This window comes from Danaus plexippus, chromosome 8 (genome assembly GCF_018135715.1).
Source record: "Danaus plexippus chromosome 8, MEX_DaPlex, whole genome shotgun sequence".
Lineage (NCBI taxonomy): Eukaryota > Metazoa > Arthropoda > Insecta > Lepidoptera > Nymphalidae > Danaus > Danaus plexippus.
In genome coordinates, this window is record NC_083542.1 from 7,581,214 (window position 1) to 7,595,690 (window position 14,477).

At 30.8% G+C, this 14,477-nt stretch overlaps 2 protein-coding genes across 3 annotated transcripts in view; one reads left to right on the forward strand and one right to left on the reverse strand.

Annotated features, from left to right (window-relative positions):
• The window catches only part of LOC116776389 (WW domain-binding protein 11), a 48,499-nt gene that overhangs the window by 22,264 nt on the left and 11,758 nt on the right, over positions 1-14,477 (forward strand). The window lies entirely within an intron of this gene.
• LOC116772610 (uncharacterized) lies at positions 9,376-14,006 on the reverse strand. The gene is made up of 4 exons (XM_061521378.1): positions 13,464-14,006; positions 12,366-12,418; positions 12,202-12,270; positions 9,376-12,079 (listed from the first exon to the last, which is right to left on the reverse strand). Exons 1-4 carry the CDS (start codon positions 13,495-13,497, stop codon positions 10,667-10,669), a joined length of 1,569 nt encoding a protein of 522 aa, XP_061377362.1. The 5' UTR covers positions 13,498-14,006; the 3' UTR covers positions 9,376-10,666.

Here is a 14,477-nt window from a genome sequence, read left to right on the forward strand (position 1 = left end):
ACTTCAAATTTTACTTCCTGGCTGTATCTCTGAATTCCGTGCAATAAAAAGAATCAATTATACAGTTTCCAATTGCGGAATTTTCGAACGTGATTACAAAACCGAAGGAGTTTCAAATAGTAAATTCAGAAATAATCATCGTTTTAAAGATGTACCAACATTTTAAAATTTCGTTCTACTACCAACCTATTAATAATAGTGATCGATATTAAGAACAAACATGGCTTACTAATTAAAAAGATGCAATCGGAATTGCCCAATGGGTTTCTTATTGCGTAACTTTCGGCATCTTTGACTCCGTTTGACGGACGATATATCATTTGAGATCTTTATAATGACAGATGTCCATAAAAATTTATGTCATTCATACATCAGAAGTATCGATAGGTTAAAAAATAAAGAAAAACATGTTGATTTAAAAATTTCTTAGTTATAAATTTTTATAACCTTTTTTTTTATGAATAGGAATATATTTTCTTTATGATGATAATAAACTTTTTTTAAATACATATGTTTTTTGTAGAATACTCATAAAAATTTTAACTCATTCTTTATCGTGTAATGTCTTGCATACAAATAGTCTCGACATTTATTTCGTTTCGCGCTACAAGTGTTACAATAAAAATGTCATGTGTGACTTTTACTATGTGTTTTAAACACTTAATTATTAAAGACGCGTTACTAGGGCTCTGATATTTACTGCGTGATAAACCTTGAGGCTAGTATCTTACGATAACAGCTGATTATAAATACAATGATAAATCTTTGGACGTTATTTTTCTATTAAGATAGGAATACACTAACTTAGTAGTATTTACTTGTTATTTTATTTGAAAAAAATATTATCACACTGTTAACAATCAGATTCATGTCAGGGATGCCACATGAGAAATATCCAACAATATAAATATATATATAATAATTACTTGAAGTAATAAAACTCAAATGATACAATTATTATGATAGACGTACAATTATCTGTGGCCTTGCTAATTTTATTTAATTATAAATACCAACATTTTTACAATAACAACGGACGCTCGTGATTAAGAAAAAATATTATCAAAAAAATATATAAAAATTCTGCATACTAAGACATTTTTAAACTAGAATATCAAGATTTAAAAATTCCTTAACGCAATCATAAGAATATTTAACACTAATTGTTGCACTCGGCTTCGTTCGCTAAGTTATAATAGTGAAATACATACAGTCTTGTCATCCAGGGAACATTAAAGCAAAAATCTTCATAGTACAAACAAACAGATATGTAACGTGAGATTTTTATATACTTTTTTATGGTATATCACACACAGCCCTCAGTTAGCGCGTGAAGGCCGCCGTAAGGTCGGTCTTTGACCGCGCTATTTATGTGTACAGTTGTCAGTTTGTTCACTTATATATATAACAATGAATTGATGAATATTTTTTATCTTGCAATATTATATATAACTGCGGCTCTCATTACATATATATTACAAATGCTATGAAACTTAATGTATTTTTAACAGACATTAAGTTTTTTTAACAGCTCCGTACGAATAAATGTATAATAATATATTATTTTATACTGGTTTCTATAATTTTTTTCTCTGCTAGAATAACACGTTATAACTTTTTCAGTTAAAATGAAAGGATTACTTAAAGCTTTTTGAGTTTATATAAAACTGTAATACGTTTCCTTGTTTATAAAACATTTTAAATAACACGTTATTTATTTGATAGTTTTGAATCTATATATACAAATTTATATAAATTTCCTTCAATGAGCTTGCGTGTACATAAAATATCTTTATTATATACGCAAACAAAAAGAAGCCTACTCTGTATGTCTTAATTAATGCAATTAGGTAAGAATCTGATTATGGGTAAAAAAATAATATGTTTAACCAATAGAAACGAATCCATATACGGTCGAGGTATTTCCTATTCTTACAGACGCAGAACCAGCTTCTGAAGTCCTTATTAGATGTAGTGCTCGTAATTGCTGCAGTAGCTTGTGTTTCCTTCACTTGTTATTAGGAAGCCGCACACTCTAAGAATAGATTGACTATTCTTATGTACGATTCAAAGGCACGCCACAACGAAAAAAGGAATTGACGTGTCGGATTGCATTTACAGCCTCTGTAAATGTATTGGGTTTCAATAGTAAACAGCAATCTTATATAAAAGTTATCTCATGCTGTGATCACTTTGAGTATTTTTAACTCTATAATTGAAACCTATTTAAATAAATTTAATTAATATTTTATCACAATGAAATATCGCATGAAGAATTTGTCTTTTCAATTTGTAGCGTCTTTTTATTTTACAGCAGACGATGGTATTATGATAAAGTTTACGTCAAATGTGTTATTATTTTTTTAAACTATCTCCTTTAACCGTCTAGATTCCCGTTTCAAGAATTTTATACCAGTTTTATAAAGTTATTATTGAGTGGTTACATTTATTATAATATATCAATTTGTTTAAACTAGTTTCAGAAATGAATTGTTGTCGGTATTTTCATATCTATTTTAGTAATTCGAGACTGAATCGATACAATTTGATCGGAGAAATTTATAATAATGGAATTTCTATTCAATTGTTTATATCAATAATTGTGTATTTATTGGTACCGATGGAAAGGCTGTCATTTTCTATCGGGTGAATTGGAACGTGGCCACTGTAATTTCGATTCGATTGGGACGAATGAAATCGATGTTCAGTAATCGATTCAGTGATACCTCGTTAATGCATAATTTAATGAATAACGTAATCGGAATTGGGTGGTCCAAGTTAATGTGACTTTTTAAACCGATTTATCTTCTGTTAAATGTCAATCGATTGTTATATAATATATTGTGAAACAGGATCTCGGAAGAGTTGAAACCGTCGATGTTTCTCTTTTCGAAATCAGTCAGTCAAAGTACCTCATTATTTCCACTTCATTACCAATCTTGATGTTAAGTCTCACACCACAGATTTACGTGGTTAAAATATATAGGGATTCAATATTCATAAATATATATATATATATATATATATATAGAAAACTTAAGATTACAATACATTTGAAGTATACTTTAGGATTGGATATTTTTACGTAATTATGCGTATAGTTAAACCAAATTTAAATTCTAATATCAATGTTTGCGTGCCTATGAGTGTTTTACTACTAATATATCCAAGCCACACTAATAACACGACGTTTCTATTAAGATAAATGTTGATACTAATCGTCGTATTCAGCGATAGTAATATTTTTTTACGATGGAATAGCCACATAAGTTTTAATACTTACTCACAGTTAAATAAATAAAAATTTATATGTTGTTGCTTCACGTTCGCTGTCGTTTCAGTATCAGTTTCACTTATTGTTAAATGAAGAAACCGGTATTCATTTTGGTATATTGTACTGTTTGTTGTTTTAGACGTTTTCATCCGATTTTTTAATTTCTCGAACATTTTGACGTGTTTGAATTAAAATTAATTTGGCGAATTACTTTGAGACTGGAAAGCGAATGTGACTCGTTGCTTTTGATGTTGCAAGAACGTAATTTAGGCCACGTGATATAAATGTTGTTATATTTTAATAAAATATCGTAAATCGAAATTAAACAGAACTCTTTTGATATTCATTGAAAGTGTATGTCCATGGTACTGTTTTGAGATATATATTAGAAATAGATTTACCCAACCGTTTCCTGACTAAGATTAATTCAGTTGGCTGTTAAATTAACGAGCTGGCTGTATTCGTTTATTGCGTGTTATCGTTTAACCGATCATATTATGTCCGGAGCTGTTGACGCATTATTACAGACGCAATCGATATCTCGCTTAGCGTTCGAAAATGGATTTGAAGGGTAATATTTGTATTTGTAACTAGATTTGTTAAACTGATTTGTATCGATTTGATTTGATTAAGCAACATCAATATTAAACAATTTAAATTATACAGTATCTATCTATAATCATTCAAATATAAAATTTACATAGATTTTTCTGTAGCAATAAAAAATTTAAGTAAGAAAAAATTACACGGGGTTTAAATTTAAATATAAAAAAAAAAACTAATATGTATATATAATTTATTTAATCTTCATTATTCTTTTTTTAAAGTTTCCAATATGCCACGTGGTGAAATGTTTGCAATACAAACCACATAATGTAATCAATGCAAACAATTTAAGTGCTATTAATTACTTGCGTCAGTGAAATGGAAGTTAGCTATAAATTTTTTAATTAAAATCTCAGTGATATTGATGTTTGCGTCTAATCAATATCAACATTAGTTTATTAGCTACTTTATATCAATTCCTTAACGATTTTATTTATGTTTTCCCTTTTTTCAATTAGTGTTTTCTTCATATTATACCTAGCACAGGTTTTATCGTTTCTCTAAACATGAACTCGCACACGTATGAAGATTTTCATTCTTATACGAAGACATACGTGTGTAAAATTTTATGTAGATATATTATGTACAGTGCTATATCTTAGTCTCAACTTTTCCTATTATAAATATTGTAATAAAAACAGCTTAATGGCTATTTCTACTTTCCAAAGAGTATTGGTGTTTCTAAAATTTAAATTAAAGTAAGCCTTTTCACGTTTTTCTTGTGAACCGTACTGTAAAATTAGCCTGCTTCTTGGTTACTCTTACTCTTAAGTTGTCTTTTAGTAAGACCATGACCAAGATCGAGACTTCTTATAAAATGTTCTCTCTGTAACATTGTTTTATTTTCAAGTCACATGTTTTTGGCTTCACTGTGTATAAATAAATTAAATAGAGTTACATTCATCTCTGATAAATTTATATATGTATAAAAAATTTAATATAAAAAAAGATTATGAAATATATATATATATATATATATATATTTCATAATCAATATATATATATGTATATATATATATATTTCATAATCAATATATATATATGTTAGTACCAATGTTAAAGCATATATTTTTCAAATGTTCTTAATTTGATAGCATTTTATTAAGGGGCTGGATATTAGGATTCAATATAAATTTTTATGAATTGTAAAATCTTTTAGCAATTTTTACATCGAATGCTATTATTTCAGCAATGAATAGAAAGTTTAAAAATCATATTTTTTTTGAATACACTAATTAAAAATCACTCTTGTGAACTATTAATCTTTAATACTTTCTTAATGAAGACATTGCGAAACCCTCGCGACATTTCTACGACTACTTGTAAAACATGGTCCTGCAAAAATTATCGGTATACCTGAAGTAAAAATATTAGTATAGTATAGTAGAATAATATTATAATCAAGAAAATAGCACTCTATAAATGTAAAATATAAATCAATACACATATAAAATTTCAAAATTACGTATTTCATTCTCATATTAATGACGTAATTTTTTTATTACTAAAGCCTTCAACTATAATACATAAAAATAAAAAGCATAATATAAAAATAACAAGCTATTTTAATATACAGACTCATTTGAAAAGCTCTAAATGGATAACATGCAATTCTTACATACACCAGCTCAGTTTCTTTTATCTATATCTCGCGTGCATACTTACAGTACGGGCGTCGGGCGTGACGTTCCATTTAAATGTAAACAACCTAACGATATTTACTTTGTAAGCTATACGATAATAGATTTGACTGATTGGTTGACGTTTGACAGATTATAATTTTAATATTGCCATATAAAATATCGAATGAAGACATGGTATAAAAAATATGTATAAAATATGATTGTAATTGCATGTGACGGTCAGAAATTCGATTGACGCTTTTATATTATTTTAATATGAATGTTTTTAAATGCTAAAATTAAACAAAAAGTTTAACACACAAATCTTTTTTTTTTTCGTTTTTTTTTATTCCTTCTACACACTGTTGTTAACTGATTTGACAAATCTTTTTCGGTTAATGATTTTGTCGGTAACTTTTTCGTCATAAAAATCTATTGAATTCAGATGATTTATCTACTTACGAGCAATGCAGCCATAAGTAATCTTTACACATTACAGGAACCTCCTAATTGAGATTAGCCACGAATTGGTATCCATTGCCTATTTCGTACTAATGATGTTTTATAGGAGAATTGTTTATTTATCTATGCAGATTGCATTTCGTTGGATCTATACTGGGATTGAATACATTATTGCCGTACCCGGTAACAGCCTATTGGAGAACGCATATTGGATACATTGTAAAATTTACATGACTTTACGTAACTACCATGTGAATATAACCTTATACATATATGTATATATATAATAAACAATTATATAGTTCGTATAGCATTTTATTGAAATGACTTCGTTAGTTAAATGCACGTAGACCATTGAATTATCAGTTCAAAGTAAAATGCTAATGAAGAAACATATCTCACTGGAATCCTTGCATAATTAAGAAATGAGAATGCATAACCCGGGACAATTAAGTTGGTATTGCTGTGATGCTGCAACTGTAAATCAATTATTGCGACATCGTGAGAAGTCCTAATCGACTGTTAACGAGACTATAAATCCTCTTGATGAGACGCGCTGTGTTTGGTATTTCGCTATGCCCTTATCTGTTCAAATACATCGCTATACAGAAAACAACGTATTTACAGCGTTTAATTCACATTATATTTTACACATAAAATATTCAACATAAATATGATAGCTAACTGTAAACGCAATTCGTTTACACCAAAATAATGATTTCATGGATTTTTGTGTCAGAAACAAACAGTTTTCTACATTTAACGGTATCTTAATATCATTTGCGGGTGGTCGCTGAATGCGAATGCAAAGCCGAACGTCAATTTATATGTAAATAAACAGAAATTATAATGACAACGTCATAAAAGACCCATTAAACAGCATTAACACTCAATATGCAGATGATATCTTGACCACGCGCTCTATGACGTAACATTTCACACAAGGAACTGCAAAATTAAATGCGAGAACGGCACATGCGTATCTAATGAATAATCAATTCGTTTAGAAATATAGAGGTTTCTATTTATGTATGACGTTAATTTAAATTTTGAGTTTTTATTTTTATAATTTTGAAATATTCGGAGGTTTTATATAAGTTTTTAGACGTTTTTTAAATGGTAACTTTTTTCTCGTTTCAGTAGTAATCGCGTCAATAGTAACTTAGTTTTCGTCAAAATTAAAATTTGAACATTGCTATCAAAACGTCTATTTTTTTAAAGTAAACTCCAAAGGAATGTTCGTTATGAAAACAGAAGTCTTCTAAAAAGAAATTATGAAACAGATTGTTTTCTACTTAAATTTTGTTTATTTTTATTATTAACACATTGATCTATACGTATAATATTATAGAGAATAGACTTTTATCAAACCAATTTATGGACTAAGAAAAAAAATATGTTCAATTTAACAAAAAGTTTCTATGAATTATATGTTTCCGGAGCTGGGTCTTACTTTTTTTAATGAATTTAGATTACTGTGAGAGCATTAATTACTGGAGAAAACACTAAAGATTTGGACACGCTGTTATTATAACACTATGTGGGTGTTTCCGCTATACATGTATATGGATTGAAATAGTTTGTTTAATTTTTATAATTGCAGATTGTAGCCTTTTATAAAAAAAAAATAGCTTGATGATCTCTATATATGAAAGTTGAATTAGATTTTCATAACCTGCGTCACCCACTAGTTGAAATCATTACAAAATATTATGAAAAAGGCTTCTTAATCTTCGTTTTATTTTATAGAATTTGCGAAAATCTGTTTTAGTTGAAGGTCATAAAGTTCTAAGTCGTAAAGTGAAGAATTACTTAATATTTTGCCATGTACATTACGTTTAGTGTTAAGGATTAAGTAGTTTTTTATGACAAGTAACTGATTGAGTTCCCTTTAGACTTCATCGATACGGATACTTAATTATAAATGTTCTTTGTAATTTATAATAATGTTGCTGGCTTGAACGCTTGTATTTGAATAAAGGTCTAATCTAAGTCTAATAATACATATATTAATATGATGAATTGCTTTTTTTAAAGCTTAGTTGTGATGTTTTTGTATATGTAAACAAAATTAATGAAAATTAAAGTACACACAATATAAAACATACATGGTATATAAATAATGAATATACTTGATATATATATATATAAATATATATATATATATATATATATTTAAATCGCCGAAGACTTGTTGCGTCTTTTCAAAATCGAACCCTATGGCGTCTACCATTTCCAATAACTTTTTAATTGTTATTCGTGCGAATATAGTTACATTGATGTAATGTGAATTCTATCGTCGACAAGAAATTTTGTTTAGGTACGAAACTTAGATATTCAATTTGAAATAATTCTTGCTGGTTTTTTGCGTCCGTTCTCGATGGGAATCATGTGACACATTGTATATTTTTGTATTCGTGCCATGCATTTAATCGTTTTTCCTACATCCATCTAAATGTTTGTATATATTGATACCGTATATTGTACTGTATTAATTCCATGCATTATACTAATTGAATGGCTCCTTGCTATATTTGAGATTATATCAGTACCGTATATTATTTTTGTATGTACGCCATAAACTGTTAAGTTTGTTGCTTCTTCCTAACCGTATATTAAAGGTTATTTTTAAATAATGGTCCTTCCTAAAGACCACCATTTAAAACTAAACAAGAACCACGACCTGACCATGGAATTAATTAAAAACGGTTAGGTAGTTAATTTTTATGCCGAAAAAGTAGGAGCGAGAGGTATACCAGCGAAATCTCTATACAACCTGTTAAAAGACCTTGGCCTGTCAAGAACAACAATAAGTTCCCTATTAGTGCGGTCTTCTAAAGCGGCATTGTTAGGATCTCACTAAATTTGGTTAGGTATGGAAGGGTATTCGGGTGGTGGACGGTGAGCGTTGATGCGCGTCAGGGGAGGCCTCCTTAAACCTACACCTGGGTCGCAAGTCCCAGGCACTACTTCGAATACCTCTCTTTACAACGCGATTGGCCCGGCACGCGCACGGCGAATCCTTGGACTGCTAAGATGTTTCGTATATCAATACATACCTAGGTACCTATATAATAGATCCCAATAAATTCATTGCGTGACGTGGTCTCTGTCTATCCCAATGGGGACAGGAGTGACGATATATACGTATATATGAATAGAGAATCATCTCTTTTTATGAAGCCGAATAAAATAATATATTTTTTATATAACTTGGAGTACATAACAGACATTAAAAACAAGTCATCCCTATATTACACAGATTAATTAAATCTTAAATTATAATTAGCTTAGTCCACTAGGCTAATTAAAGAATGTTAACGATATGATATTTAGGTTTATGTGGGAGCATTTTATTTAAGTGAGCTGGTTTCTTTTGAATTTAAGTATGAACACAAAATAAAACAAATGTTTCAATAGCAGGTATTTTTAAGTTTTATTGTTTACAAATCAAGTAGGTACAATAGTAGACCCATAGTTATAATAATCAATGTGTCGGACAAATCAAATAAACCGAAATCGGAACATAAAAGCAATCTAAGAAATTTAGATAGAAAGAGAGATAGAGTGTCATTGACTATAATTAACTTGTGTATTAAGGCAATACCGTGGCTCCGCCCACGTGACACGTGGTTAAAATTTAAAAAGTTGTAATTCGTTTAGCCGAACTAAAGTACAAGCTACTATTTCTTATTGTAAATGTTTTGTATAAATACTTTTATTTTGAGCCAATCTTTATTATGCAGGAGGTCTCGGTGCTTTTCTTTAAGAGCCTCACATTCGTGTCTTTTAGGTGGTTGTTTCATTTTTATGTGATGTTTAAAAAATGCAGAGCACACTTTTTTTTGTTCTGCAGTCCATGGTATCAGGGTCCTCTTTTTGCCTTTCTTGACGTGATGAACAGACTCAAAGGTATTAGTTTGTAGACCAGATGGTCCTGGCTGAGGTGGTGGTGATGTTGATCGCGGTAGTCGTGACTTATTTCCGTCTGTTATATCTTGCGTTCGTCCAGGTGACTCGACATCATAATCTAAAATTACTTCATTTTCTGTCATCCCTTCATCTAATTGTTCATTTAAGTCAAGTTCAATCTCATCCAGGGATTTGCCTCTGAAAGCGTCTGCTTTCCCATCTTCCATAAGGATGAGCAGCTTAGATATCTTGGCAGTTTGATAGATATCATCCGGTAGCCGATATGATTTTTTGTGTACATCACTTGTATGGCCCATAAATGTAGCTAGCTGTTCCATGTCGTTTTCAGACATACTGAATATTTGGGACAACGTGGCTAAATGTTTCCTAAGCCTTGTAGATGAAATTGATTTCGGATTTTTTGCCCCAGATAGCCTGGCATGTCTTTCCAGTACTTTGTAACCATATATTGTATTTTCAAAACCTGGATTTCCAAATAAAAAACGATTTGACGTTGAAACAAATGTGTTTCTGATCGAGAGCAATAATTTAATGTCCTCTTGGACCTCCTTATTAAATAAAACTGGAACTCCGCGCCCACGCTTGCCCCTAATGACAACTCTTTTAAATTTCTGTACCAAGACTCTTTCCGATAAGGTAAGAGCCCGGTCAAATTCTTCGTATTTATCAGCAGCATTATTATCAGATTCTAAATAATCGTGAACTTTGATTCTCTGAAGCTCACCAGGCCTGCGTCTGTTCAGTAACAAAACTCTACAGTATACAGTCTCTAATAGCTGAATATAAGTCGAAACATTAAATAAACCTTCTTTGATTTTGTTCGCAGCTTCTTCTGATTTTTTCCGAGGTATTCTTTTAGGATTTTTAAGTCATTAGCTAACGGGACTATGGTTACTTTATTCCACTTATTTGTGTTAAGATCAGATGCTGCTTGGCTAGATATATCAAATTTCCAATTTGAGTCAATGATTTGAATTAAAGTTTTTAGGTCTGCTTCTATTTCTGCCGTGTTTGTTTCCATGTAAGGTCCATGTTTTTTTAATGCAAATAAAATTGCTATATTGCAGCATTGTTTTATACTAGTAGAAATGTTCATAGCAAATGTGGGTGATTCAAATCTATCTTTTTCAGAGTCATACTTTCCCACTATTTTTGTAGCTGCCACAATGGTGTCGTAGTGTATCGGTCTAAGTGCGTCAAATAAATCTTTTATGGAAGGATTAATCTTTTTCATTTCTTGCAATAATTTCGCTAATTCCCTCATTTTTCGAGAAATTACGTTTACAAAATGTTTTTCCCTGTGGGTTTTCATGTACTGTGTTCCAAAACTACATATCAGGACATCTGATTTGGCAACAAGTGATGTTTTATCGGCTCTCATTCGCAGAAATACAGTATCCTTAAGTTTTTCATCTATTTTTAAATGTCTTAATAATAGGTTTTGGGCTTCAGATTGAACATTTACAGTAGTTTTATTCGAATTTTGTGTGCACTTTTTCATATGTTTCCACAAAAGTTTCTTTGAGTAGAAACCTAGACAGTTTGTACAGGGCAAATAATCTGTAAATTTTTGTTTTCGCATGGGTTTAGTAATTTCTACTGAATTTTGAATAAAATTTCCTTTTTTTCGTAGTGCCATGATAAGATTTTTTCTTTCTTGACTTTTTTTGGACACCGATAAAATTTTTTGGACTTCAGGTTCATAAACATGATGTCTAGTTAAATGTCTGGCAAAATTTAAAACAAAACCTTCACAGAAAAAACAGTAGTCCTTACTTCGGATAGCGCGGTTGCATTTAGGTGGTTTCTTTGGTATGATAAAATCATCATCATTTGTAAGCTCATCTTCTTGGGTATGGTTACTAATGCTAACAGTTGCAGTGTCCCCCGAAACAACAGAATTAGATTTATGTGTCGATATGGATACTGGTTTTAATAATCTACTATCCACACTAAGAGTTGTGCCAGGAGAATTACTTATATCACTTAAAATACTATCACTACAGATTACCGAGGTTTCTTCATTTAAAGGCTGCTCAATGTTTTTGGCGGATATGGGCTTGAGTTCTAATAATGAGTAGTTTTTCTGATGAAACTTTTCTGATGAATGAGGTACATTGCCAAATGAGCAAAATCGATCCAAAATCTTGTCATCGTATAAGTAAGATTCATCAGATGAAGTCTGCAAAAGTGAAATTAACATAATGATTTATATTTTTAATTTATTAAGTTTTTACAATATGACTAATCAACAATATAACATTTCTTTTCTATAAATTGTAGGTTATTTAAACTTCTACTTACATCTTGTACAGGCGGTGCATAATTGGAATCTGTGTCAGAAAAATCAGGACTTGAAACAGATATTTGTTCCTGGAAAGCACATACGGTCGTTAAATAAGTCGTAAGCATGAAACAGTTACGGTTATTAAAATAATTAAAATTCATGTAGATATGTAGGTACAAACCTCATTGAACAACGTTGAATCAAATAAATCACGTGAATTTTCTTTATTTCCTCCTAAAAGAAAAACAATAAAAGTCAGTTAAATAAATCATACGTATCGGTGTAAAGACTACTCAAAATATTTTTAAACCGTTATAGTAAACAGTAAACTTAATGTATATAGCAACAACCAGTTGCTTGAAATTATACAGGTGTCCCGAAACCAAACGCCAGTTCGAGACACTTGTATAGGCTATTTTACTTCTCATTACAGTTTTCTAATGGCGAAAAAAATAATTGAATTGGTTCAGTAGTCTCGTAAGTTAAATAGTAATAAACGCTCGATTAAATATTTCGTCTCTACAATATTAGTAAGTACAGATATTTAAATACTTTAGTTCCAATTCGCGGTTTTATCTTAGTCACTGATGGGATCTCGTTTAAAATATACAATAGGTACTTATCAAAGAAAATCAGATACGTAGGTATGTAGGTAGGGACATAGTTGATATAATCAATCCAAAATACTTTTACACAGGTAAGTACCTACGAAACAGTTCAACAACAAACAGGACACTCGTCGTCAGCATAATGATCGTAAATTGCATATGCACAAATGCTGCACCAGAAAAATGAAGATTTATAGAGCGATTTTATGTTCTTTCGTTTCATAGGTAGAACAAAATGATTTATAATAATATTGATATTATTCTTGATCACCGCACCACAATTAAAACATTTTGTTTGTATTACAAAATGGGTCGACGGCCAAAGCCATTTTATATTGTCTTTAAAATAGTTTTTGAAATCACTTCTTTTAAAGAAACGATCTACATCAATCACGACAACCATGACGACCTACCACAGCACAGAACGCAACGTCGCGTCGTGTTTGTTTATGCGCGCACGTTAACCTACTGCCTACAGAAAACATTCATTATTATTGTGAACTTGTATTATAATCAAACACCGTCCTCTTAATGTACAAAACAAATAAACAAAATTAATACTATTCATTATAGATAATAACGATAATTTAAATTTACAAACTAAGAATAAATTAAAACTTACTAGGTACTTACCTAATCATTATTTTTAATATACTTAATGAGATACTTACTTGCTAATGCGAGTATCCTGGCACTTCTTTTCATGATGCCTGCTATTTTACTTCCACTATACAATATTTATACCACAAGCGTCGTTACGTCCGCGTTTTAAGGCCGAAATATAACAAAAACATGCCGCTTGCATGTCGCGTGCGAACTCCGCTCCCTCACCTCTGTGGGCCCCACGTTTGTTCTGGATAATGTCGTTTTGTGTGACGCAATTAAATCTCACATTAGAATTGATAAAAACTTTTATTATATACAGAAGCCACATTATCGACGTTTTGTACGAAAACAAAATATCGAATATACGCCACTGATATACGATGCAAAAGAGCGCCCTCCAAAATTCGCGCGTCAAACAGCGGAACTAAGAAATACGCTGAAAGGCACTCCAGTGACAAAACAACGTCCATGCCAATATTTCACCCAGCCATTGTACTAACCTTTCCACTACTTCTGGCTGAATTTGAGATATAGTCAGTCTTGCGTCCGTATACAGGATGCAACAAGTCAGTCGGACGCAACATCATCGGTAAAAACCGCCATGTAGGACGTAATATTAACTCCGGGGTGGATATATATATATATATATATATATATATATATATATACATATATATATCTTACATGTAAAATTCTCGTGTCACAATATTCGTTCCCGTACTCCTCCGAAACGGCTTGACCGATTCTCATGAAATTTTGTGAGCATATTGAGTAGGTCTGAGAATCGGCCAACATCTATTTTTCATACCCATTAGTGATAAGAGTTGTTCACCCTTAAACTTTTTCTTTTAATTATTGAACGAAATTTTTTTATTTTATTTATATATATATATATATATATATATAAACACGATACGAGTGTATGTTTGTTTCGGCTAACATCTAAAATGGCTGAACCGCGTTTAACGGGATTTGTTGGCAGGTAGCTGATGTAATAAAAAGTAACTTTGGGAGGCAGGGCGCATACGGGGCTTTAAAGTTTTGTCATAGTTTCTTATTATTTTTCTTAAGCAGACGGA